Source organism: Microcebus murinus, chromosome 18 (genome assembly GCF_040939455.1).
Source record: "Microcebus murinus isolate Inina chromosome 18, M.murinus_Inina_mat1.0, whole genome shotgun sequence".
NCBI classification, from domain to species: domain Eukaryota; kingdom Metazoa; phylum Chordata; class Mammalia; order Primates; family Cheirogaleidae; genus Microcebus; species Microcebus murinus.
In genome coordinates this window covers 56,923,790-56,946,453 of record NC_134121.1, presented here as the reverse complement: position 1 = coordinate 56,946,453, position 22,664 = coordinate 56,923,790, and the positions used below count along the sequence as shown (strand labels likewise).

Sequence of the window (22,664 nt, the reverse complement as noted above, 5' to 3'; positions counted from 1 at the left end):
CCAAGAAGGGCTGAAAGGGGAAGCAACACACACGTACACACACACTATTTAAAGAATAAGGTATAAATAGATTCTCTTGTATTTATGTCTCAGTAGATTTTGTAAGATTTCTTTTAACATAGTTCCCACATATTTATTGTTAGTTGTATTTGTAAGGTCTTTTTTTTTTTTTTTCCTTTTTTGATATCTTGGTTTACAGACGGGGTTGTATCCATTATGAATCGGATTTTTTCTTCCCCTGGAGTATTTCTGAACTGCCTGCTATTTGGTGTATAAGAAAGCGACTGATGTTTATATTTTGTTTTTGTGATCTGTCAGCCCACTGTTTGGAACATTTAGTTGACTCTCTTGGGTCCTCTAGGTATAAAATTATGTTATCTGCAAACATTGGTATCTTTGCCCCCTTTTCCTATGTTTGTGCCTCTTATACGTTTCTCTTGCTGATGGCTTTGTCCCTGATGCATCAGTTCATGCTGCCGGATGATGCCAAGAGTCTGAAGTGTTAGTGAGAACGTCTGGCTTGTCTCTGAACCTTTGGTGGTGCCTGTTCTGGATGGAGACAGTGAGAAACCAGAGAGAGAGAGAGAGAGAGCAAGAGAAATCAAGGAGGAACAACGTATTTCTACTTTATTAAAGCTACTTCAACATCAGGAGTGGATTTCAGATATTGCCTTTTCTTTGTCTTTCTTCCTTTTATCTTTCTTTCTTTCTTTTTTTTTTTGAGACAGTTTCTCACTCTGTCACTGGGGCTAGAGTGCAGTAGCATCATTATAGTTCACCGCAGACTTCCACCCCTGGGCTTAAGCGATCCTCCTACTCTAGCCTCCAGTGTAGCTGGGACTACAGGCTGCTAATTTAAATTTTTTAAATTTTTTTCTTTTGTAGAGATGGGGTCTCGCTATGTTGCTCAAGCTGGTCTTGAACTCCTGGCCTCAAATGATCCTCCTGCCTTGGCTTCCCAGATTACTGGGATTACAGGCATGAGCAACCCTACTTGGCAGCCTGTTATTTTTCTATGGAGAAAATTATACTTTTCTCCTCTGAACTATTGAAATGATTAATAATAACTAAGATAGTTCCCATATGAATCACTCTGACATTCCTAGAATGAATTCTACTTGGTTGTATTATGTTATTCTTTTAATGTACTTCCCCTCAAAATGTATCTTCTAATATTTTATTTAAGAGTTTTGCCTTGGCATTTATAGGCAATATTGGAATATATTTTCTTTTCCAATGCATGTTATGTTGGTCAGGTTATGATATCAGTATTATGGTGACCTCACCAAAAATTGCTGAAGAGTTCCTCTTTCTATATGCCCTGGAAAGGTTTGCCTAGTCCTGGAAGCACCTATTCCTAGCAGGTTTGGTAGAGTTCACCTGTGAAATCACCTGGGTTTGCCCATCATTTGGGACCTGGAGTGGAGACTCAAGGGCATAGTTCCTTGGTAACACTGGCAGATTTTTCCATAGTCGTTTTTCAAGATTCCCATTTCTTCTGCAGTAAGCTTAGGTAATTTCTATTTTCCTCGAAAGTCACTGGTGTTGCCTAAGTCACAAAAATATCTATAGAGACATTTGTGTGATGCTCTTTTAATTTTCTCTTCATCTGGGGCTACTCTCCTTCTTAATGTCCCTATTATATTGTTCTGTTCCACAAAAAGCCAGTCTTTGGATTTATTTACAAGTTTCACTGCTTTTCTGTTTTCAAATTCACTGGATTTTGCTTTTATCTTTATTATCTTATTCTTTCTTTAGAGCGTGTGTATATTTGTGTTTTTCTCTGACTTCTTGATTTGCACACGCACTAGATCCTGCAACACAGTGGGGCGGGACTTGGTCATTCTCTAGGGAAAGGAGGGGACCATGGTGACCCTGCAGCAGAGGGCCCTGTGCCGTGGTGAGACATTGGCCCAAGTCTGGACTCCAGTCCTGACTGTTTGTTTGTTTGGGGGGCAGGTGGGGAAGGGGCAAGGCAGGGTGGGAACCACAAATCTAGAACTGAGAGCAGGCCTTGATGCCTTCTGTGCCCTGCCGTGTCCCCATGGCACTTGCTGTCCTCTCACAAGCAGCTGTGACCGCCTGAGGGCTTTGCAGGCACTGAGAACCTCCAGTTTCTGCCTGCGGTGGCCAAGAAGTGCCGGGAGTTCATGGTCAGGAGCAGCCGGCCTCCGATGACAGGTCAGAGTTGTGGCTGATCCTCTCCCCGCCTCTCCCCCACCCCGGGCTCTGGGGCCCCCCGGAGTCCCGGTCTCTAGGAGAGGGAACTCTGGCCTGGTGAGTCCATAAGAATCTGAAACCTTGGGGAAAATATTGCATCAAATCTCCCAAAAGATGCTACTTCTAAGTGCGACCGGGTTGTTCCTGCTCGGAGACAATAAGGGTCTCAAAAAACTTGACGTCTTATGTTGGGTCCCCCAGAGGCCCCTGAGATGAGAATTTGAGTGTCAACTATCTGTCTGGGGAGTGGTCCCAGCACGCACTGGCAGGGCGGTGCAGTGAGGTCAGCAGGAAAGGCGGCTCCTTCCCCGGAGGCTTCAGAGCGCGTGGCGCTGCCAACGCCTTGATTTTGGACTTGTGGCCTCCAGGATGTGCAACGATAAATTTCTGTTGTCTTGCGCGACCCAATATATGGTATTTTGCTGTGGCAGTCCCAGCAAACTGTAATAATACAGTCTCTCTGCGGTTCCCGGGTCTCCCTGTGCCTCCTCCCAGCCCACGGTGGAGGCGTCAGACCTTCGTCTTTGGCTTTGCACCTGACGCAGTGAGGGGACGCCGGGCCAAGCCCCGTGTCCCGGCTGGGCAGGAGATGAAGGACGGGGATGAAGGTGTGCACTGCCGACCTCTCGTGCCTCCCGCTGTCAAATTCTCCCCTCTTCCTTTTCTTAGAGCATTTACTTTAGAAAGCTCGAGACGATGAAGTCTTTCTTTGTGTCTCTGAAATGCGTGTAAATCCCTTGGAAGACTAGCCAGGCTCTGAGCTGGCTTTATGTCAGCTTTACCACCCAGAAATGTCTTCCTCAAGAGCCTGGGGGCCCTGGCTCCGAAATGCAAATATTAAGGGCTATAGGATTTCTCCCTCTCAGTTTCTGTGGGGAGGTGGAGGCCTAACTTCACTGGGCGACTTGCTCTACGCTGCGAAACTACCTCCCGTCATAGAAACCTAAGTTTGCTTTCGCTCCAGGTAAAGCCAGTCAGATAGACGCGGAGCATCGCCACAGCCACCAGGTAGAGCTGGATGAATGATGTGCAACGAATGGTGCCAGAGAGTTCTCGTAGCTGAAGGGTGGTCATTGTTTATCCTGCAAGCATGTGTGTAGTGGGTGGCGTCTGCTTGGCCACGTAGAGGGCTGCGATTTCTTTCCGTCTTTGCAATCTCGTAGTGAATTCCTTGTGACGCATACCGCATTCTGCTTTAAGGCTTATTCAATAACAAATGTATTTTCTTTCTCTATCCACCTTTGTGGAGGAGATTTCGGGGTCGGGAGAAGATTGGGTTTTCATTTCAATTCCCTAACACCTGCTAGCACCTGTGCGTTTCATGTGCTCTTTTTTTAGTGGGGAGCTACTCACCGTGGGCGTCAGGTGGTAACCCCCACCGTTCATGGGAGGGGAGGGATCATACACCTGATGCTAGAGCTAGGACTTTTCTAGCAACTGTGAGCAGGAAATGGGGCAGTACCACGCAAGGCTCAGGGCAAACCCCACAACAGTGTGGGCTGCAGAACTAGCTTTCCTGGAGAGACTTGCAAGGTGACGGCAGCAAAGACGAGAATGTTCAGTCTCCCGCCCTTCCATCTCTCGGAGAACCCGATGAGACTGACACCCAGTGGGTCTGCACGCCAGTGGGCAGAGCTTGCCCTCTGGTACTTTTCATTCTTACAGGGCGAGTTTGAGGGGGTCCTTGTCAACAGCGGGTGTATTAGTGCGGATTCTCCAGAGGAACAGAATGAAAAAGACATGCACCTGTGTGTATTCGTATATGCAGGCCCTTCTCGACTCACAATGGGGTGACACCTCAATAAACCCATCGTAAACTGAAAATACAGATTTGACGTATGATTGTGACAGGTTTAGCTAGGTGTCACCCCATTGTAAGTTGACGAGAGTACCGAACACGTATCGCTTTTACACCATTGTAAAGTTGGGAAATTGTAAGTAGAACCATTGTATGTCTGTATATATTTAAAAATATATATATATATATTTATGTGCATATTAAGAATACATTTATGTCTATAGTAAAAATATTTTTCATATGAGTATTTCTAGAGATTTATTACAAGGTGTTGGCTCACATGATCATGGGGGACGAGAAGTCCCACGGTCTGCCGTCCGCAAGCTGAAGACCCAGGAAAGCCAGTGGCGTGGTTCACGCGTGAGAGGCAGAGTGCCGCTGGTGTGGATTCCAGTCTGGATTTGCAGGTCTAAGATCCAAGAGCGCCAAGGCAGAGGCTCAATGGTCAGCTCGGGGAGCCAGGCAGAGAGTGCTCGACCTTCCTCCTTTTGCTCTATCTGGGCCCTCAGCCGATTGGATGCGATGCCCACCCAGGCTTCACTCAGTCCCCCAGTTGCAATGCTAATCTCTCTTAGAAACGCCCTCCCAGACACACCCAGAAATAATGTTTAACCAACTACCTGGGCATCACTTGGCCCCATCACGTTGGCACATAAAATTAACCGTCACAGGACAATGACTGGCTCCTCGAGCACCAGAGAACCTGGGTGGAGGTGCCAGCTATTGCTGTTTACCCAGCGTTCTGAGACCAGGGGTCTTGTGAGATGTTTTAGGTCCTCCTGCTGCAACTTAGAAACCACAAGTCCCATGGAAGCTCCCTCTCCATTCTGGAGTTTAGACACAAGGACTGACCAGCATTAATGTTCAAACGGATCACAAGACTGACAAATCAGACTCTTTGTGGCAATAAGATACCAAATTATAAACAGGACCTAAGGCCATGCAAGGCAAAGGTTAAGTCACACGTACAGGCCATCGATTTGTTCAACAGATCACTTTGAGTCCATATATTGTGGCTTGTGTATGAGTAACAGACTTCCTTATCTTAAAACATTCCTTTTTACTGATTGCAACATTTGAGATAAAGCTTTAATCCCTTAAAAGAATCCCTGAATCCACTTATAACCTGTAAGCCCCTGCTTTAAGATGTCCTGACTTTTTGAGCCAAACCAACATATGTCTTCCAAGTATTGATTTATGATTTTACCTGCAAGTCTTGTCTTCCTAAGATGTATAAAACCAAACTGTAACCTGACCGCCTTGGGTCTGCTTTCTGAGGAGCCCCTGCGATTATGTCTCCCGGGGCCACGGTCACTCATATTGGCTCAGAATAAATCTCTTTAAATTCTTTTACGGAGTTTGGTTTTCCCATTCACCCTCCCATCTCCTGGGAAAGCAAATCCTCCGTGCTGTTCCCGGAGAGGCCCCTGACTCTGGCAGAAGATCTGGAAGAGGCGGCGGGAGGGCACCATTGGTCAGGTGCTGCCCTAAGACACCTGCCATCATGTGTGCCTGTGCTGTGGGCTGAGGCGGGAGCCACGTATGCTCTCCCCGCGCCGGTGCCCGAAAGTCACGGCGTTCCTTCCCCCTCTCAGTTCTGTTTCTCACTTTGCGCTGCAGGGTAGAGTTTGGCACGAGGTAAGAGAAGCCACAATACCTTTGCCTTCTCTGTACCCCGCCTTACCCCTTCTGGGGTCCCCTCCCCGAAATGCTGGGTACGTCGGGGCCCCACTCTCAGATGCAGCCCCCGAGCCTCATGCTGGCGGCATGGAAGCCTGGAGTGTTCCCTGCCTTGGAGCCAGTGGGTTGGCAAGTCATTCTGTTTCTGCCTGATTCCTCCCTCGCTCCCCTTGGGCAGAACAGAGACTTGCCTCGGCTCCCCGATACTTTGTGGACCAAGGACAAAGGCACCGGGAACCCCCAGCCTGCAGGAAGGGGGAGACATCCTTTGTCACCCCCAGCCCCTGCCTCCCATCCCCCACACACCACACACATCATACTACAACATACATGGCACATACTACACCATGTACCACACATATGTACCACACCACACATGCTACACATACCATATCACACCAATACCACATCACATAACACATATACTGTACCACACCACACACACCACATCACACTGTACACACCAATACTACATCACACACCACACATACTGTACCACACCACACACACCACGCCACATACACACCACATCACACTGTACACACCAGTACTACATCATACACCACACATACTGTACCACACCACACACACCACGCCACACACACACCACATCACACTTTACACACCAATACTACATCACACACCACACATACTATACCACACCACACACACCACGCCACACACACACCACATCACACTATACACACCAATACTACATCATACACCACACATACTGTACCACACCACACACACCACACACACCACATCACACTGTACACACCAGTACTACAACATATACCACACATACTGTACCACACCACACACACCACACACACCACATCACATCACACTGTACACACCAATACTACATCATATACCACACATACTGTACCACACCACACACACCACATCACACTGTACACACCAGTACTACATCATATACCACACATACTGTACCACACCACGCACACCACACACACCACATCACACTGTACACACCAGTACTACATCATATACCACACATACTATACCACACCACGCACACCACACACACCACATCACACTGTACACACCAGTACTACATCATATACCACACATACTGTACTGTACCACACCACACACTCCAATACTACATCACACACCACACATACTATACCACACCACACACACACCACATCACACTGTACACACCAATACTACACCACACACCACACATACTGTACCACACCACACACACCACACCACACTATACACACCAGTACTACATCATATACCACACATACTGTACCACACCACAAACACCACACCACACTATACACACCAGTACTACATCATATACCACACATACTGTACCACACCACAAACACCACACCACACATAAACATACCACACACATCACACACCACATACTACACAACATACCACACATACTGTACCACACCACACACACCACACCACACATACACACACACCACATACATCACATACCACATACTACATAATATACCACACATACTGTACAACACACACGCCACACACAACACCCCACACCCACACATACCACATCACACCACATACACCAATACTACATCACATGCCACACATACTGTACCACACCACATATGCCACACCACACCACACATACACACACAGCACACATACCACATACCATACGTACCACATACTATACCATTCCACACATACCACATACCACACCACATACCACACTTACTGTACCACACCACACACACCACACACACACACATGCACACAGCACACACACATCACACACTGCACCACACACCACATATACCATACCACACCACACACACCACACCGCACATACATGCACACAGCACACACAAATATGAGGACTCCAAATGCAGCAAAAAATGAACAAGCAAGAAATACATTTACTGAAACATCAAAGAGAATATGTTTGCTAACAGAATCCCAGAATTTTAGAGTTTTCTCATCACAAAGATCTAAGGTCTTGGATAAGGCATTTCAAATTTGCGTCTGAATTTATAAACCCTCCATGGCTGTTTTGTGTCTGTTGAGCATATTTCTGGCCGGGTATACCTGAGTTACCTTTCGATATATTGAAACCTTTACAGTATCCTCATGATCATGGGGAAAGAGGGAGCCACACAGCTTAAAGGGGAGGCTTAAGGACGGCGGGCGAGCCATGCTCCGTGTGGTGCAGGTCTGCGGGCGCTGGTCGGGAGTGTGACCAGGACAGGGACTTTTGGGGTCTGGTGAGGTTGGGGCAAGAGCAGAGGCTCAGAGATCAGAGGCCCCTCGGGTGCACCAGCCTCACCGTCTGAACCACCAGGCTGTGAGGGTCAGGGGTCTGTCCCCACTCCCTGCCCCCTGCCGTCACAAGGCGCCCCACACTTAGAAGGGCCGTATGTTTCATGCTCTGCGGTTGCCATCTCGAAATGCTTAATAATTTTGGAACAACTGTCATGAGTTTTCATTTTGCACAGGGCCCTTCAAACACTGGTCTTGTCCAGAGACGGCCACTCCACGCCTGCGCCACACAGGGCCGGACACGCCGGCCACAGAAAATCAGCCGTTCCCAAAGGGGAGGACTTGCCCAGAAAACCTAGCTGCAGCCAGCCCCACCTCGCTGCCGCCCTGGGCTGCGCTGAGGCTTGGAGAAGGGCGGCCTGTCGGCGGTGGGTCCTGGGAGGGACGTTATTGCCACAGGGAAGGGACACGGGAACTGCAAATAGGTCTGCTAGGACAAACTTCAGCAGGTTCCCAACACTGGTTTTCAACCGGTCACATGGTGCCCTGTGCCCCCATCTTTCCCCATGCTCTGACCAGCTCTGAAAAACAGAACTCAGAGGAGGCCGGAGAAGGAAACGACAGGCGCCCAGAAAGGCAGAAGAGGGCACGGGTGTGCCGCTCGCTGGGAACAGGCTCCAGCCTCAGTCGCAGCTGCAGTCCCCAGCTGCCTCAAGGGCCTCGAGCTGGAGAGATGCCCCAGGGGCCGGGGCCTCAGGGCTGCCTTCAGCTCTGCCCCTTGTCTGCGTCCCAGGTGAGCGAGGTGGACCCTGGCTGCAGGAGGGTCTGCTCTGGCCGGTCAGAGTGAGGGAGGTGCGAGGAAGGGGTGGTGAGGGCTGGGGGAAGAAACGACACAGGAAAGAGGGAGCGAGGTGTGTGTAGACGCTCATCATGAGGTTTGAGCAATAGGCGGCTTCCCACGCCGCAGCCCCGAGCGAACCTGGCAGCTCTAGCCATCGCTACTGTCATTACTAAGACCAGGAGTGCCGTCTGGATACATCAGAGAGGGGAAGAGGAAGGGGAGCAGAAAGCTAATATTTATGGGGGTAATCACAGGATTACATGTCTTTTCTCCCCATTGGCTAATTTAATTCTTGTGGCAATCCTTATTAAAGCAAGAGACTGAGATTTACTCAGAGAGGCGCGAGTAATTTAGATCAAACAATTCATAAAACGCACTGCTGAGTCAAACCTAAATACTTTTATTTCCAAGATCATTGCTCCTTTTTTTTCTTTCATTATTTATTTATTTTAGAACTAGGGTCTCACTCTGTCACCCAGGCTGGAGTGCAGTGGTGTCATCACAGCTCACTGCAGCCTTGAACTCCTGGCTCCGGCCATCCTCCTGCCTCAGCCTCCCAAGTAGCTGGGACTACAAGTGCGTGCCACCACCCCCAGATAATTTTTTAAAAATTTTTTGTAGAGAAGGGGGTCTCACTATGTTTTCCAAGCTGGTCTTGAACTCCTGGCCTCAAGTGATCCTCCCACCTTGGCCTCCTAGAGTACTAGGATTACAGGTGTGAGCCACCGCGCCTGGCTGGATCATTACTCCTTTTAGAATATAATGTCAATTTCCGCCAAGTTGTCTTGTAAAGGTCCATTTACATATCCAGGGGCACAGATGCGTCTTGCTATGGGGACCATGGGTGTTCCAGCAGGTCTGGGCTGGCCCCAGGGGCTCATACAATGGGCCCCCAGAAGCAGCAACTGCTGGGAGCTTGTGGCCAGTCCTGGTCTGAGAGTCCTGGACACGGAGGCCACAAATGATGGTGGAAGAAAAAAGGCAACATTTCTTTATGAGGCCCTGGCAGGCAGGGAGCTTGCTGAGGGGTGGCGTGGTAGGGGTGGCAGGGGTTGCCCTTGTTGGCCTAGGATCTGGGTCTGACTTTCTATCAGAAGGGAGGGAGGCTTGGTGGTGGGACTCAGTGGGTCCCCCAGGATGTTTTCCTGCCCAGACCCGAGGAAGGAGCCCCAGATCATCAAGAGAGGGGCTTGAGGACCTGAAGGAGCAGGCAAAGTTAGAGTCCTGCCTGAGGCCCCGGCAGAACAGAGGGAACAGTGCCCCAGAGCCTGAGCCCAGAGCAGCAGCAAGTGCAAGAGAGGGCTCAGCCCTGCTACCCCCTCCCCGCCCCAGGCCTGTGCCTAGGGGTCCTGGGGATGGGGGGAAGCAGTTAGCTCCCAAGAGCAGAGCTCCTGGGCGCTGCTGACATTCAGGCTGCATTGTTCTGTGTTGGGGGGGGCTGTCCTGTGCATTGTGGGACGAGCAGCATCCCCGGCCTCTAATGCCAGCAGCACCCCCACTCCCTGTTGTGACATCCAAAAGTGTCTTCAGGTGTTGCCAAATGTCCTCTGGGGAGCAAAACCACCCCCGGTCGAGAATCACTGCTCAGAGGGAGTTGGCGAGAGAGGAGGACAGCATTCTGACATGGAATAGGTCGTGGGCCACACGAGCTTGCTTTCCGGGAAATAAAGTGAGAAAATGTGAGATGGTGAAATGAAGAAGCAAAAGATAAGGTTTTTCTTTTAATTTAGAACACAAAGATAGCAAAAGTCTCACCATCAGTGGATGACAATGTATTTATTGCCTGGGTGGCTGGCTGGCTGGCTGGCTGGATAGATGATATGCAGGTAGATTATATCCACGAATCCTTTTCAGGAGCTTGGTATTTTGCCAAGACTATTTCTCAGCAGTCCTTCTGTCCTGGGTCAAGCCCGTCCCTGTTGAGAGCAGGTCAGACAGCGGCTGTTTGGGGCCAGCGCGGCTCTCCTGGAAGGAAGCAGAGAGTTCATGGGGCTGGGTCCTAATAATTTGGAGCTGCAGCCGCCAGAGTGGATGGAGAGAGGAGAGAGGGCACTGGAGGAGGAGCGATGTCAAGATCTTGGTGGGGCAGAGGCCCTGGACGTGCCAAGGACGGCGCAGGAGGGAAGGAAGCCCTGCTGGGCCGTCTGCGTGGAGCGGAGCGCGGCAGGTGTTAGGTACCGGCGTGTGTTGCTGCAGAATTCTGTCCCAGGAGCAAAATCCAGGCGTGAATGCCCTTGAATCACCACCAAGAAAAGCCCATTTCTAAATGGCCTTTTTGTATCCCCATGGGCAACCCTCCTTCCTCTGTGACCCAGACCCACCAGCAGGGAGCTTGGTCTACTCTGGCAGGGACTGTGAGCGCGAGGCCCACACAGGGCCACTGGGGGGGGGGGCAGGGCCAGCAGCCTGAGGCCTCCCCCTGGCTCTCAAGGCTGAGCTTCATCTGGCTTTCCCGCTCCGGCTCCTGCTTCCCGTGTCCCGCACCACCGTCCAGCCGCCTGTCTCTCCATCCACCCGTTGATTCACAGTGTTCCTATCGAAGGGTGTCTTCATTCAGTTCCTGGTGACTGATGGGGACAGGTGTCTCTTCTCAAGACTGACACCCCTGGGGACCCAGGACCTGTCAGAGGCCACCAAAGTCATCCTCCCCCGCTAATCCTCTAAGACACTTGGACACACACCAGTTGGCGTGGTCTCTCTAGTCTCAGGTCCCACCGCTCCTGGGGCCTGGCTCCTCCCTGCCCAGCCTCGGGCCGGCTACCGGGCTTTCCGAGGACCTGACACTCGAGGTCCCTCTGGCAGGTTCTTCAGGGCAGAGACAGGGGACACTGACTGTTTTCCAGGCTGTGTGGCTCTGAGCTGCTCCAGCACCGTGGCGGGCGCCGAGGGCGGGTCCCTGAGCGTGCAGTGTCAGTATGCCGAGAAATACAGGACGTTTAGCGAGTACTGGTGCAGACAGCCAGCCGTGCCCGCCGCTTTGGCAGGAGATCGTGGAGAACGGAGGGTCGGAGGGAGAGGCGAGGAGTGGCCGAGTGGCCATCACAGACCGTGCTGGGGACCTCACCTCCACTGTGACTCTGGAGAACCTCACGGCAGACGACCAGGGAAAGTACCGGAGCGGGATCGCCACGATCCTGCGGGAAGAGGGATGGACTCCATGGCCTCCCGCCCGAGCCCTTCTTGCAGGTTCAGGTGCTCGCCTCCTCAGGTGAGCGCCGCTCTTCCCCGGCGCCGGGGTGCGGGAGTCTGAGCTCCTCCCTGCAGAGCGGCCGGGAAATGGCGGCTCAGGAGAGAACGGGGCCTGGCGTGTGCGCGTCGGGGGTTCGGGGCCGCGTGTGTCGGGTGATGTGCGTGTGAGTGTGCGAGTGTGCGAGTGGGTGTGCGAGAGCGAGTGCGTTGTGAAGGTGTGTGTGAGGCTGTGAGAGTGTGGTGAGCGTACGTTGAGTTGTAAGAGCGTGTGTGTGGTGTGCCCGGTGAGCATACGTGTGAGGGCGTGTGTGTGTGTGCGTGTGTGTGTGTGTATGTGCGCAGGTGTGTGAGGGCCCGTGTGGGAGTGTGTGCAGTGAGAGTGTGCGTGTGCCGGGGGTGGTGGCAGTGTGTGGATGGACTGGCGGGTGCAGGGGTGGGGACCCGAGGTCTAACTCTCGTACTGACGTCCTGCTTTCAGCCAGATGGGGACACTGCAATGCTTAATGGCAGCAGGTGGTGATCTCCGGCCTCAGTTTCTCAGCTGTCCACCCGGCCGCAGGGCAGAGCACCGTGGGCTGGGGTGGGTGGGACACTCTATCGCTCCGTTCAGGCCCGGGTCTGACTATGGGGGGTGATGGTCCCAGAACATGGGTCCAGCGGCCTCCCTGAGCGGCCTCTGCTACATGAAGTCAGAGCCGCGCAGGTGCCAGGTACCCAGCGGGGGAGAGTCAGGTACGGGGCCCTGGGCCTCTGTCGCTCACCCTCAACCTCCGCCACAGCCTCCAGGACCGAGAACTCCACAGGGACCCCCGGATCTTCCAGGAGCACCAGGCCCAGCCAACGACAGGGGTAGGGCACATGTCCCAGGGGCTTCTGCCGCCTCCTGCACGGCTCCTGTCCCAGGGAGGGGCTTCCCGGGCACAGCTTTCCCCAGTTACTCGCTCACTGCACAAGCATGCGTTTGTTACGGGCCAGACACGGATCCAGATTGAAGGGAGGCAACAGTGGGCAAACGGGTCATGCTCTCAGGGACATCGCGGATAGGTCGATTTAGACGACGGCCAGGTGGATAGGTGGACGGACAGAGAGGACAGATGGTAGGGATAGGCAGAGACACGTAACAAAGACCAACAGAGAGAGGAGACACGTCGCCCCTTGATGATTGGGTGGAGGAAAGCAGCGGTCGGGGAGCAGGGTGGAGGGGTGCGGGCGAGGATGGTGGGGCGTGATGAATACCGTCAGGAAACACAAGACGCTCACTGGAAACAAAGAACGAAGGGACTGCCTTAGTTTGGCTTTCCCCCAAATCGGGTCCTGCGACAAGGACAGAGGAGCAATTAGTTTACCGAGAGGCGATCCCAGGGAGTACGGTGAGGGAGCTGAGTGTGAGATAGGGACAGGGAGAGACAGCGAAATGTGCACAGTGAAGGCGTCGTTGCTATGGCGACCGGAGCCCAAACCCGCCATGCGCCCTACGGGACACGGTGGAGAACACGCCTCAGAATTGGAGAGAGAGTCTTCCAGACAGAAGGCACTCTGGGGGCATGAATTCTGTGGCCCCTCCGGCCAGCTCTGCACGGGAAGCCACGCACGCTGCCCTACACAGCCCTCGGGCAAAGAGACGGGCAGCCCAGGTGGGCGGAGGAGCAGGGCACCCACCGGGTGTGCTGCAGGGGCCAGTCTTGCAGGGGACCAGGACAGGTGTCAGCCAAGCCTGTGGGAGGAGGCTGGGGAGGAGGAGAGGTTGCACGAAGGCCCATCTGCGGAGGGGACAGAGCCCTGGAGGAGCTGGGACCGCGGCAGTGCACTGGGACCCGCAGGGCGAGGGATTGCCCGTGAGCTGAGCCCGGAGAGGTCACTCCTTGGGTTTGAGGTTCTTGAACAGTTTAAGCAACAGAGCTGCTCTCAGGATCATATTTAAGGACCAGTCGAGACTTGCTTGAGTGAGGACTGGTTGTAAGGAATCCCTCATCCTCAAAGTTGTCCCCAGCGAGAGCTGAGTTCCCCTTGAGTGTGGATGGCGGAGGCCCGGTGCAGAACTCGTTGTGTGGGAGCCAGTCCCGCCTGGGATGCTACCGTCCCTCCTCCTTCCTCACCCTCCTGTGTCTGCTGGGTCCCCACGCTCCAGGAGTTTGCCACCCTCTGCATGCCCAACCCTGGTGCCAGCCAGGTTTGACAGAGCCCAGCTGGGTTTTGAGGGCGCAGGGCTAGAGCTCAAGGGAAGGTGGGGGACAGGCGGGGGGGGGGCCCTGAGGAGGTGGCTCAGTACGGGTCACTCTGTCCCTCTCACAGGTCCTGGCTTGGCAGCATCCACTTCCTGCCCCTGGTCTTCCTGAAGGCGCCCCTGCTCCTGAGCATGCTGGCTGCTGTCCTTTGGGTGCACAGGCCCCAGAGGGCTCCGTGGACAGAGTCGGCCTGACCAAGACAACCCGTGCCCCCCACGCGCGTTGGGGCCCTGGCCAGAGGCACAGACCCTCGGACTGCACAGGGAGGAAATTCTGACCCTGCACCTCATTTCCCTTTTCATCGTATTGACAGATGCTTTAGAAAAGAACTTGAAAATTAAAAGAAAATGCAATCATATACACAAAGTATGCATAGAATGTATATACACAGTTTAAGGACGAAAAATAAACAAGTGTACCCACCATTCAGCCTAGGAAATCAAATATTATTAAGACTTTTGTTGTTGTTGTTGTTGTTGTTGTTGTTGTTGTTGTTTTTTGAGGCAGAGTCTCACTTTGTTGCCCAGGCTAGAGTGAGTACCGTGGCGTCAGCCTGGCTCACAGCAACCTCAATCTCCTGGGCTCAGCGATCCTACTGCCTCAGCCTCCCGAGTAGCTGGGACTACAGGCATGCGCCACTATGCCCGGCTAATTTTTTGTATATATATATTTTTAGTTGGTCAATTAATTTCTTTCTATTTTTGGTAGAGACGGGGTCTCGCTCAGGCTGGTTTCGAACTCCTGACCTTGAGCAATCCGCCCGCCTCGGCCTCCCAAAGTGCTAGGATTACAGGCGTGAGCCACCGCGCCCGGCCTATTAAGACTTTTAATAAGGCCCCTGTATGCCTCTCCTTGACCCCCTGTGAGTCCTTCTCAGTTTCTAGGTTTGGGTTACCAAGGACACCTCTTGGTGACAAACCCCTCTTGCTCTGTTTCCTGGATCCGAGGGCTGGGCTCTCCCACCACCCCTCTCTCCCCTTCCGTGTCAAAACTCCCTTAAGCATCAGCCTCAGGGAAGTCCAGACACCATCACTTAAAATACGTGCTTTTGGTCCGCTTGTTTACCCTCCCTGAGCTGTTGGCAAGGTGGTTGGGAGGAGAAGACATTAATATATGCAAACTCGTCCCTACCTGAAAAAAGATCAATAGACAATAGCCAAACAAAGTCAAGCAAACTTTCAGAGGTATAATTTCATGTTTTGGTTTTTAAATTCTTTTATTGAAGTACCGCATATTAATATAAACAGAAAATTATACAAATCATAAATACACGGCTTGGTGAAATTGGAGGAAGTGAGTATCAGTGTGTAGCCACCACCCAGGTCAGATGTCCGAGTCCTCGTTGGGGTCCCCTTTTACATGGTGTCAGGGTGGGTCTCCGTGATCCATGGATACGGCAGGTGCAATGTTATGTGACGTTCAAGGAGAGGTCATAAAAGATACTGTGCCTTGCTCTCTCTCGGATCACCCTGGGAAAAGCTGGTTGCCGTGTTATGAAGACACTCAACAGGTCTTTTGTGCCAGAAGCTGAGGCCGCCAGCCAACAGCCTTGTGCATGTGCCACCTTGGAGGCAGAGCCTGCCCCAGTCCAGCCTTCAGATGACTTGCAGCCCTAGTCAACGTCCTGACTGCAATCTCAGGAGAGACCCTACACCAAAACCAAAACCACGCAGCTGAGCCACTCCCAGATTCATGACTCTCAAACACTGTGCGATAACAAACGTTCGTTGTTTTCAGCTGCTGAGTCTGGGGGGAATCTGTTATGCGGCCATAGATGTCCACTGTCGTAGGACACGCTGGCCCAGGGCTGGCCTCTGCTGCCACATTCAGTCCTTATTTATTCTCTCATTCACTGGTTCAGCGAGTATTTATTTCATGCCGACCATTTGTCACCGCACACGGTAGCTGGACACTGGGACATTCATGGTGAGCAAAGCAGACCCCCATGTTGACGCGGTGCTAGCTACATCCTGGTGGGGGAGATGGGCAGAAACCAGCAACGTAACGGCAGCACTTGGTGAGATGTGCAGAGATGAGCACGGAGATCGTGATCGGGACAGCAGGGGTGATCCCTGGGAGGCCTTTCAGAGGAGGTGACAGCTGAGTTGAAACTAACGGCAAATAAGGAGCCAGAGGAGAGCAGATTTGAGGGGAGGGATTCGGGGAGAGGCAGCAGCAGGTGCTGGGCCCCGTGGCTAGAATATAGGGACCTCGTGGGGCCACGTGGGGCAACCAGATGAAAGTGAAGAATCGGCCAGTGGCCGGGTCCACTCGGACCAAGTAGGACACGGGGCGAGAGGTGACATTGACTATCACAGACGTACGTCAAAGTGCTGGCTGCTGCGCTGTGCAGAGAAGAAAGAACGTCAAGCGGGATTGGGAAGGAGGAGGGAAGTCACTCGGTGTGGATGGCAGAGAGGACGGCGTGTGTCGGGGGAAGCGGGGAACGAGCAGGTGGGAGAGATGCAAGACAGGTCTACCTGGCGGAGGAAGGAGGGCCGGTGATGACAGGATCGGGGCTGCAGCGGCTCGGGGGGATGTTATTGGCTTTGGGGACGAAAAGACATCTGCGGGGAGAGGGTGGGGTGGGGAGTAGATAGAGCAGGTTTGTGCGTGGCAATGATGAGAAAGGGTGGCAGACCCCAGGGAGACAGCAGGTGGGCCCTCTTGCCCCCTCCAGGGCAAACTGACCCTCGACCCAGCACATCAGGAGAACAAGCCACTCTGAGTGTGAGCAGCCCCCTGTGCCCGCCCCCAAGAAGTTCTGTCCTGCGTCTGTCTTCCCCGGAGAGGCCCTGGTTTTAGGAGAGAGCCCAGCAGCCGGGGCAGGTGTGCCGACCACCCTCTTAGGTACAAAACTGTCCTCTCCATGTGCCTTTGGGTGCAGGGAAAGGCACCGTCTGAGCCTCACATGGTCCCCAAATTCCCTCTTCAGCATCTTCACGCCCCTGAACTCTCTTCTCGGCACTGGATGGGGACTAGGTGCAGCACCACAGTGGGACATGTCGAAGGTGTCTGGGGTCCTAGTGCCAACTTGTGAGGCCAGAAGAAGAGCTGGGGGCCTCAGGGGACAGAGCTGTCTGTGGGCACCTGAGCTGAAGGCTAGGGGGACACAGGTCCTCTGTGGTCACCACCAAGGCTAAGGAAGATGGGCGCGTCTGGCCTCCCTGCCCAGAACTCTGTTAATCCTGACCAGGAAGGGACATCGTCACGTATGGGGTGGCCACACAGAGGAGGGATTCGTCAGCTGGGCTCTGCTGTGCCAGACAGTGAGACCAGCTGCTGCGGGCAGTGGGGAGGGGCTGTGTTCCCAGCCAAGGGACCTTGGACGTGACCAGTTGCTGGGATTGAGGGGAGCTGGTGGCGCTGAGTCCCAGGGCTGTCTGCACCAGCCCAGGTGGCTTCTCCCCCGAGCTGCCTGCACGCCAACCAGCTGGAGCCTCAGACCCTAGAGGGCTGGACAAGGAAGCAGAGAAGGGGGAAGCAGAAGTGGGGACTGAGAGACAGACCTCCTGGGAGCAGGCTGCATTCTGGCTGCTCCTGGCATCAGGTGCAGCTGCAGGTGACCTCTGTGTTGCACGAATGACCGCGAGGGACTGGGCCACGTGGCTGCCCCCAGCCCTGCTCCTCCTGCACGTCCCAGGTGAGTGGCAGCCCTGGACACTGAAGCTCTGTCCTGAGGAGGAAGGACATGGCAGGGGAGGGTGGGAGTGGCCGACAGGGGACCGTGGAGCCGTGGAGAGGGGGTGCGAGGGCAGAGGAGCACCCAGGCAGGAGTGGTCACACCTGCCTTGCCAGGTGACCGCCAGGGTTCAGTGTACCACACAGAGAAGTCCTGTCCCATGGTGCTCACGACAGAGCAAGCCCTGGGGGGAGGGTGTCTATGGTTGCCGCTGCCACAGTTATGTAATCCACACGCACAATCCCACACACACGTGTGTGCACACACAGCGTTTTCCCAGCCTGGGTCCCGGAGCCCTGCTCAGTGCGGAGGCTGGGTTGACAAGGCCTGTGTACCGGCCGTGGCAACCCCTGGACCCCCAGGGTCCTCGAGGACCTGACCCAGGACCCCCCGAGCCAGGCGCACCTGGGCTTGTGTTTTCCAGGCGGTTTCTCTCTGAGCTGCCCCTACAGCGTGACGGGCACCGTGGGGGGGTCCCTGAGCGTGCAGTGTCAGTATGAGAAGGAGTTCAGGACTGGAAACAAAATCTGGAGCACCTACAGGGACGACATTGTGGCGACTGGATGGTCAGAGAGAGAAGTGAGGAATGGCCGGGTGTCCATCAAGGACTACCCTGAAAGCCTGACCTTCAGAGTGACCTTGGACAACCTCACGATGGAGGACAGTGGCAATTACTGGTGTGGGATCCAAAGTCGTCCCATCGACGGAAGTCACCAGGCTTGCCAGGTCAAGGTGTCGGTGTTCTCAGGTGAGGCCTTCCCTCATGCAGCACCGGGGCCGAGCGAGTCTGGGTGTGGCCCCCTGTCCCTCAGGAAAGACTTGGGACACAGGGGGGTCTGAGGGTGGAGGCACAGTGTGTGTCTGTGTGTGCACACACGTTGTGCCCCAGTCTGCTCTGCAGGCCCTGTGGGGGTGCCACGCCCTGACACCACTGTCCTGGTGCTTCCTGCGAGGGGACCGTGGGACCCCCTTTGCTGCCTTCTTGTCCTGACAAGGGCTGTGTCTGCTCCGAGGGGACCCCTGCCTCGTCTGGACCTGCCTCCAGCCTCCCTGTGGTGGGGGGACCTCGAGGGCTGCCTAGGACCCTGGGCCCTGAGTGGCGTCACCTTGTCGGGAATGGCCCCAGACTCAGCACCCTGGCCCCGGCCCTGGGGGGCCCGGACTCCCGTGTGGGGGCTGACCTCGCCCTGCCCCAGGCTGCCTGTCTGTTCCCCTCATTCTCTGGCATCTTTCACCCCAGAAGGGAACCCAGAGAACCCCATGAAGTGGCGGGGAGAAACGGGCCTCCGCTGCCGTGGACCCCACACTCTTCCCTGTTCTGCAGACGATTCTTCCTTAAAGAGCCCTGCCCTTGCTTCATGGGAGCCAAACCAAGGGGACCCAAGTAGACGAATCTTCCCAGTGTTTTCTTCTGCCTTTCTCCTGAGTCCCAGTGAGTTTCGAGTTTCGTCTTCTCGGTTTTCATTTCCCTGCCATGCCCCGTGTGGGTGCTCGTCTCTGAGGGAGGAAGTGAACCCCGGCAAGCCTCTCTGCCCAGCTGGCCTCACCACGGCCCCTCTCCCAGGGCCCACCAGGCACGGCTATCCAGATCTTTCTTCCCGGTCACACCCCCCAGAGCACAGTCCAGTGGTCTGCTTGGAGCCATGGCCCGGCTGACATTTGGGGACTAAGCGGGCTGAGTGCACACGGGTCCCGTCTTCACAGAAGACACCAGTGACCGTCCTTGTTCCCACGCGCAGCCTTATTCCAACCCCTGCCGTGCCAAGGGCCTGGGACCCTAGTCACTCTGGGTCAACCCTACAGAGCAAGGGACACCCTGTCCCTGCCTGGGTGGGGTGGGGACGGGAGCCCCGCACCCTTTCCTCTGACTCTCACATCCCCAGTGGGCAGGGTGACTCTCATGTCTAAAAGTGCCACCTGGCTACTGAGTACCTGGGGATGGGGCCAGGGAGGGGCCCAGGGCCCTGGTCAGGTCCCGAAATGGCCATGGGGCATGTGGCACCCAGGACATCTGTCCAGCACGCCCCGAGTGCCCCTGTCTGTGGGAGGCAGAGCCAGCCAGGTGCCGGCGAGTGAGAGACCCCGGCGAGGTCACCGTGCCTGACTATGCTCCTCCACAGCTTCAACCGCAGCCCCCAGCCCCGACAGCGTCACCGGCACCGAGGGTCCTCCCACGTTCCTGCCAGCAGGCACCCGGCCCAGCTCCTCCGGGCAGGACAGCCCCGATCCCAGCCCACACCCTCGGTAAGGGGCTTGCGTCCAGGGCTGCGCCCCCCGCGTGGCCTCTCCTCTGGTTGGGGCGAGGTGGGGTGGTCGTGTCTCCTTGCTTCCGGTCCCTTCTTTGGTCACCCCTCCCACCCCTAATGTGAAGGTCCCACTGAGTGCCAGACACTTTTCTCGGGATTGTGTCACAGCAGCAAAACGCACACAGGCACCGTCTGGCTCTGACGGAATTGGGTTCTACTGGGTGGATTCACACAGTGAACAAGTCAGCACGAGAGTCCAGACATAAGGACAGCACATTGTGATAAAACCTAGGAAGGAGTATTTGTCACTCAGGTTTGGGGACAGTGTGCATGGCAGGGCTTTGGGGTTGCTGTTTATCTCCGATGATCAGGGGAGGCCTCACGAGTTGGAGGACAGGCGAGTGCAGACCTGCAGGGTGGGGGCTGGGCACTGGGGTGGGGAGAAGGAGGGGTCCAGGCGGAAGGAAGAGTGAGTGCAGACGCTCTGGGGATCCGGGGGCCCAGCCCTCTCCCCTGCCTCCCTCCCCAGCCCTGGTCAGAAGTGTCACCCTGTGTTGATGAACCCAGTCCTCTGAGGAGTGAGAGCCAAGTTGAGTCATTCATTCCTTCAACGGCCGTGGCTTTTGTGGGCTGATGCTGATGCTGTGCAGGTGCAGGAAGGTGCTAGTTACTCTGTGAACAAGACAACATGGGGCCCTGTCCTCACGGGGAAGACTGTCTATGGAGGAGCAGGCGTTAGCCAAATATCCACCTTGTTGATTCTTGTACCTCGGAAGGAGGTGCCCCTAAATGTAGAGGGCTTTGATAGAAATTCTTCTGGATTCAGGTTCCACCTGGCCCCCAGGTGGAACACATCACCCGCACGCTCCCCCCACCCCCCATGTCTCAGGGCTATCCTCAGTATGACCACCAGGGGGCAGTGTTCTTCTCTGCGGGGCAGCTTGGTCTTTATGCGGCTTGTCGTGGCCACAGGACTGGAGCACAAGGGACAGGGGAAAGTGGAGGGCACCAGGGCCTCCCCCTGGGGAGGTGAGTCACTGTCTGTCACTGTGTCCCCACAGGTGCCTGCTGGACAGATCCTACTTCCTGCTCCTGGTGCTCCTGAAGCTGCCCCTGCTCGTGGGTGCGCTGGGTGCAGTGCTGTGGGTGGGCGGGCCCTGGGGAAGCCTCAGGGCCAGGCAGTGCCGGCCCAGTGATGAGGCCCAGTAGCCCCGATGCCCGTCGATGCCCTGCCAAGCCACACAGCCCCTCTTGTTTATGGGAACGACCTTCTGACCAATAAATCCATGCTTTTATCAGAACACTCTGTAAACATTTTGGAGACTTTTTTCTGGTGATGTAGCAATACACACAAAAGAACACATGCACTTTATTTATTTTTAATTAAAAAAATTTTTTTAAGACAGAGTCTCGCTCTGTCACCTAGGCTAGAGTGCAGTGGCGTGATCATAGCTGCAGCCTCAAACTCCTGAGCTTGGACGATCTTCTTAAGTAGCTGGGACTGCAGGTGTAAGCGACTGAGCCCGGCTAATTTTTAACATTTTTTTTTTGTAGCAATGGTCGGCGAGGGGTGGGTCTTGCTATGTTGCCCAGGCTGGTCTCAAACTCCTGGCCTCAAGCGATCCTCTCGCTTCAGCCTCCCAAAGCGCTGGGATCACAGGCATGAACCACCGTTCCTGGCCAACATATGCTTTAAAGCAAGAACACCCTTCAACACTTGGGTGCCCACTGTCCAGCTTAAGTGATAGAACATCATGAGTAGTTAGGATCCCCACACCCCTTCCTGTTCTATGTGCCTTTTCTCTAGCCTCCTCTGTGGGGGGCCACACCTGCAATTTCATGTTCACCATCTCCTGGCTTTAAGGGATTTCCAAAGGGTATGTTGTTTAGCTTTGCTTATTTTTCAACTTTCTAAAAAACGATATTATACGTTTTTTATTTCTAAGTAATGTGGTTTTATCATGCAACATTTTATTTCTGAGATTCGTGCAAAACCAGCTAGGCAGTTCCAAATTGTGTTCCAATTTCCACTCCCACCACTGTGTTCCAATTTCCACTCCCACTCCCCGAAGTTGGAGAACTCTGCTATTCAGATTGGACAGAGTGAACAAGGCCTGGGTTACTGCTGCCGTGGGTGATTTGATGATGAAGAGGAGGAAGCCCAGTGATGACGCTGTAGACCACCTGTGACAGCAGCAGCCCCACGAATTAAGCAGGGCTCCACGTGGCCCAGATTCCACAGGGGACTGCTGCGAATCTCATCAGACTTTCTAAACTTCTCCAAGTGAATGAGTAGGAAATGGGATCTCGTCGTTTTCATTTCTCTGATTACTAACGATATTAAACCCCTTTTCATGTGTTTGTTGGTCATTTGGATTTCCTCTTTTGTAAAATATCTGTTCTACTATGTTGTCTACTTTCTGATGTTTGTGTATGTTTTTCTGATTGATTTGTAGAAATTCTTTGCAAGTCCTTTGTTAGTGTCCTGAGCCACCCTGACCACAGGACTTCCAGGGGGAGCTCCTCCTCT

At 54.0% G+C, this 22,664-nt stretch overlaps 2 protein-coding genes across 3 annotated transcripts; both read left to right on the top strand.

Moving 5' to 3' along the window:
* Window positions 1-1,866: 1,866 nt before the first annotated feature.
* Window positions 1,867-14,400, top strand: CD300H (CD300H molecule). Its single transcript, XM_075993923.1, is given in 8 exon segments — window positions 1,867-1,900; window positions 2,098-2,181; window positions 8,544-8,744; window positions 11,636-11,751; window positions 11,753-11,938; window positions 11,940-12,000; window positions 12,761-12,830; window positions 14,274-14,400. Coding segments are annotated over 8 exon segments (879 nt in total).
* A 3,294-nt stretch (window positions 14,401-17,694) lies between these two features.
* On the top strand, window positions 17,695-21,435 carry CD300C (CD300c molecule). Of its 2 annotated transcripts, none has more exons than XM_075994719.1 (5): window positions 17,695-17,849; window positions 18,313-18,636; window positions 19,213-19,320; window positions 20,009-20,077; window positions 21,313-21,435. In XM_075994719.1, exons 1-5 carry the CDS (start codon window positions 17,789-17,791, stop codon window positions 21,414-21,416), a joined length of 666 nt encoding a protein of 221 aa, XP_075850834.1. In that variant the 5' UTR covers window positions 17,695-17,788; the 3' UTR covers window positions 21,417-21,435. The 2 variants fall into 2 exon arrangements, with proteins under 2 accessions (XP_075850834.1, XP_075850833.1); XM_075994718.1 differs by having other exon boundaries at window positions 20,009-20,132; window positions 21,196-21,435.
* Window positions 21,436-22,664: the final 1,229 nt, after the last annotated feature.